Source organism: Crocuta crocuta, unplaced genomic scaffold, assembly GCF_008692635.1.
Source record: "Crocuta crocuta isolate KB4526 unplaced genomic scaffold, BGI_CrCroc_1.0 scaffold1468, whole genome shotgun sequence".
NCBI classification, from domain to species: Eukaryota; Metazoa; Chordata; class Mammalia; order Carnivora; family Hyaenidae; genus Crocuta; species Crocuta crocuta.
The window spans coordinates 186,856-190,133 of NW_027531991.1; the positions used below are offsets into that span (position 1 = coordinate 186,856).

The window sequence follows — 3,278 nt, forward strand, 5'->3', positions numbered from 1 at the left end:
TTCCCAGTAGTTTGCATTATTCAGCACCAGAGCAAATGCTTGGGCATAAGGTCGTACTTTAACCCAGACGAGTCCTCGTCTTCCTGTATGTACAGCAGAGTCTTAAGTCTGTATGCTCTTCTTATGGCTTTGTCCCGGTGCGGGTCGCAGTGACACAACAAAAAACTCAAGTGTAGAGAGAAGTAGAAGTTGCAAATTCCTCAGGAGCTTATTCTGTTGTAAAAGTCTGATGGCCAAGACTAGTGCTGAATGGATGCCTGAGGAACAGGGACATCTCTGCTCGGAACGGGCTCATCTGATTCAGTTGAGTCTGTGCCGCCATCGCGCACCTCTCCCCGGGGTACACCTGGGCGCTAAAAGAAGTCCCGAAGCTGAAGAGAACACAAACGCACACTCTTCCCGTCCCTCCCTCAAGGGACGGACTCACAGTGACTACCGCCTGAGGCAAGGAGCGAGATCGCAAGCCCACAGAGCAGGTCAGAAGGCAGTCTTAGGTCTCAGGGTCGCTCGTCTTGAGGTTGGTTTGACTTTTCTATGGTCCTGGCACACGGGAGCGGGCTATGGTATTAGGGCTGCCCTGGGTTTTGAGCTGGTGGAAGGGTGAGCGTTTGATTTCAGGGCCCTGGGAAGAGGGTGTGGCAGCTAATGGAGAAGGGGTGAGATGGGGGAGCCGGGGGGCGGGGCAGGGAACCCACAAGCCGCGAGGATATTCACTAACCTTGGGGGTCTGTGAAAGGAGGCCTTCCTTCTTCACCTGTGAGGGGGTGAGTGACACTTTGAAAGGGAGCAGAAAGGCACTGTTCCCCCACCCTCCACCCTCGTATTCCCCCGTCTTCGTAATCTGCCCCCTTTTGCAGCTCTCACTGCTGTTGTCTAGTCTTCCGTCTAAAGCTTCCTTCCCTTCCTAGGGGCAGAGAGAACAGTTGCTTGCTTTCTCTCATTTCTGCTTGACTCTTCGAGCCTGTGCATAATTTCAACATCTCTCACTTCGGCCCTGACTCACTCTTGGTCATTCATTACTGTTGATCGGTTGGCCCAAACAAAGAGCACCCCCACCTCTTCCTGGGGGGAGGGCTGGAAGACACTCGTGGCTCCGCATTCCTTCTCAGTAGTCTCATGGCCTTAAAACGGGGGCGGGGGGGGAGGTACTGGTGGGGCTCTGCAGGGCCACATAGGGTGCGATTTGGAACGGCTGCGGCCCATCCCTGAAACATCCCACACATCGGTCATTTCCCGTACCTGGCGCTGAATCTGGGTCACACAAGTGGCACCTGTCAGCACATTGTGGGAGGCCTGCCAGATCAGCCCCACGTGAGCGGCTTCGGAGCACACTTCCGCTAAGGGCGGCCTGCGCTGGGCGAGGGAGCAGGCCCTCAGAGGCCTTCCCAAGGCAGTTTCCCCTGCGCGCCTAGCTCCTGAAATGGTTTGAGAGCATAGATCTTCTAGTGTCCTTTCCGCCCCCGAGGCCCCTCTTCTCTCCCTTTGCCTTCCCTTGTTCTCCCCCACCTGGCCCTGCCTGGCTCTCCTCAGCCTCCCTCCGCCCCGAGGCAGGGCAGCGCTCCAGGCCTTGACCGCAAACAGGCTCCTTCTCGCGGGCCGCGGCCCGGCCAGCTCTTCCTNCCCTCTGGAGAGGGGGCCGGGGCCGACGGGGCTCCAAGCTGGCTCAGCCTCACCGTCTTGCTTCCCAGTAAACAGCACTTCCCTCCAGGCGGGCGGGGAGGCGGTTCAGCCCCGGCACCAGGGGGAAAGACGTGCCACCTTCCTTCATTGGTTGCCACACTTGTCACCCAGAAGGCTGGTTCCCGAGGCCTCAGAAGAGGGGTGTTTCTGTCACTAGAGGTGCCGAGCTTTTGCCACAAGTTGCTGGTTTGGGCCTCTGCTCGGGCCCCAGCTGTGTCTGGCTTTACTGGGACAGACCGGCCACGCCTCCTCTACCTGAGAGTGCGGTTCTACCCCCTGACTCGGCCTGCTCCTTCCCGCCCTGTCGTTCGTGGCCAGGAACCCCACACAACTCCATTTGGCACACCTAGGGGTGGGCTCAGCGGTCTAACCGCCTGGACCGTGTCGATGCTGAGATCAAACAGATTCCGACACTGCTCCGGGAAACCCTCCAGAGCCTCCCTCCACCCAAAACTATGACAGGAGGCTGTGAGAACAGCACGCTCACTTCCTGGTTGGGTCAAGACCTTGCTACAGGAATCCAGGATGAGTTTTTGACAAAGCGCCCAAGTCACAAGGGAACTGGGTAGTTCATTAGACCAAGGACTTCAGCAGGGTATTAGGGTGAGAGCAGGAGAGTGTACTGTAAAATTCTACCACCATATATTCGTATTGCATATGGTCTATGCACATGTGAAGAGCACATGTGGAGAGCACATGTGGAGCATACATAGGACAGAGACGTGCAGGTAGCACCCCCTATTGGCATACTATGTGGTTTGGTACATCAAACGGTTACTTGAGGTCTACGAAATTATTAAGTGGTTGGACCTGGGAAAAGCCATTCCACAGTTAGCATCCTTTAAGGAGAAGCTCCAGGAGACCTTGACCATCTGCCCAACTCAGAGCCAAAGCAGAGCAGCTTCTCCCTGCATAGGTGTGTGTGTGACACGCACACAAAATGTTGTTTGTTGCATTTCCCACAGATTAAGGTAATTTCTGGAAAGCCGTGAGGCCACACCAAAGATGAAAAAGTACAACGAGGAACATATTAGGCCTTCTGTGGCGTTCTCCTCGACAAAACTGTCTTTCGGATAAGAAGTTAAGATTCACGCTAGATGACCTTTTAGGTATCTGGCCTAAAGCGTGTCTTGGTCTGTGCACCACGTTCCTGGACCTAGCAAGGATCGGTGTGTTGCAACATCAGGTCTCAGTGGCTCAGCCGAGGAAGCTGGACTCTGTCTGGAACTCGGCCGTGTCAGAAGCACTGTGCCGCCTCTACGAGAAACCACTTTATTCTGGCAGAGCTTGGATGGGAGGAGGCAACGTGCAGGGCCCTTATGAGCTGGAAGGAGCAGACCGCTTCCGCAGGTGATGAACTCAGTGGGGGTGGGTGCAAGGACCAGGACAGAAGACACCCCACTTGGTGCAAGTCTCCTGGGGGTGCTCTGCCTCTTTCCTTAGCAAGGTTAGAGTAGAGTGATTCTGGATGCTGCTAAGAAGGTTTGTAAAGGTTGTCCGGCTGGAAACCTCCATGCAGAGCCCACGATTTAGGTCGAGTGGAGACTGGGGGAGAGCTGGTCCCCAGGCCTTCCCTTAGCTGAGCCGCAGCACCCACC

General features: G+C 55.8%; 1 protein-coding gene across 5 annotated transcripts in view; it reads right to left on the reverse strand.

The window, feature by feature from the left end:
• Positions 1-9: 9 nt before the first annotated feature.
• PCYT1B (phosphate cytidylyltransferase 1B, choline) overlaps positions 10-3,278 on the reverse strand; it is a 119,384-nt gene continuing 116,115 nt past the window's right edge. For 4 of the 5 annotated variants that reach the window (XM_077775061.1, XM_077775062.1, XM_077775064.1 and 1 more), the window contains exon 9: positions 268-754. In XM_077775061.1, coding sequence (XP_077631187.1) covers positions 533-754 — 222 coding nt within the window. In that variant the 3' untranslated portion in view covers positions 268-532. Of the gene's footprint in view, positions 755-3,278 lie in introns of all 5 variants that reach the window. The other variant, XM_077775063.1, reaches the window with a different exon arrangement.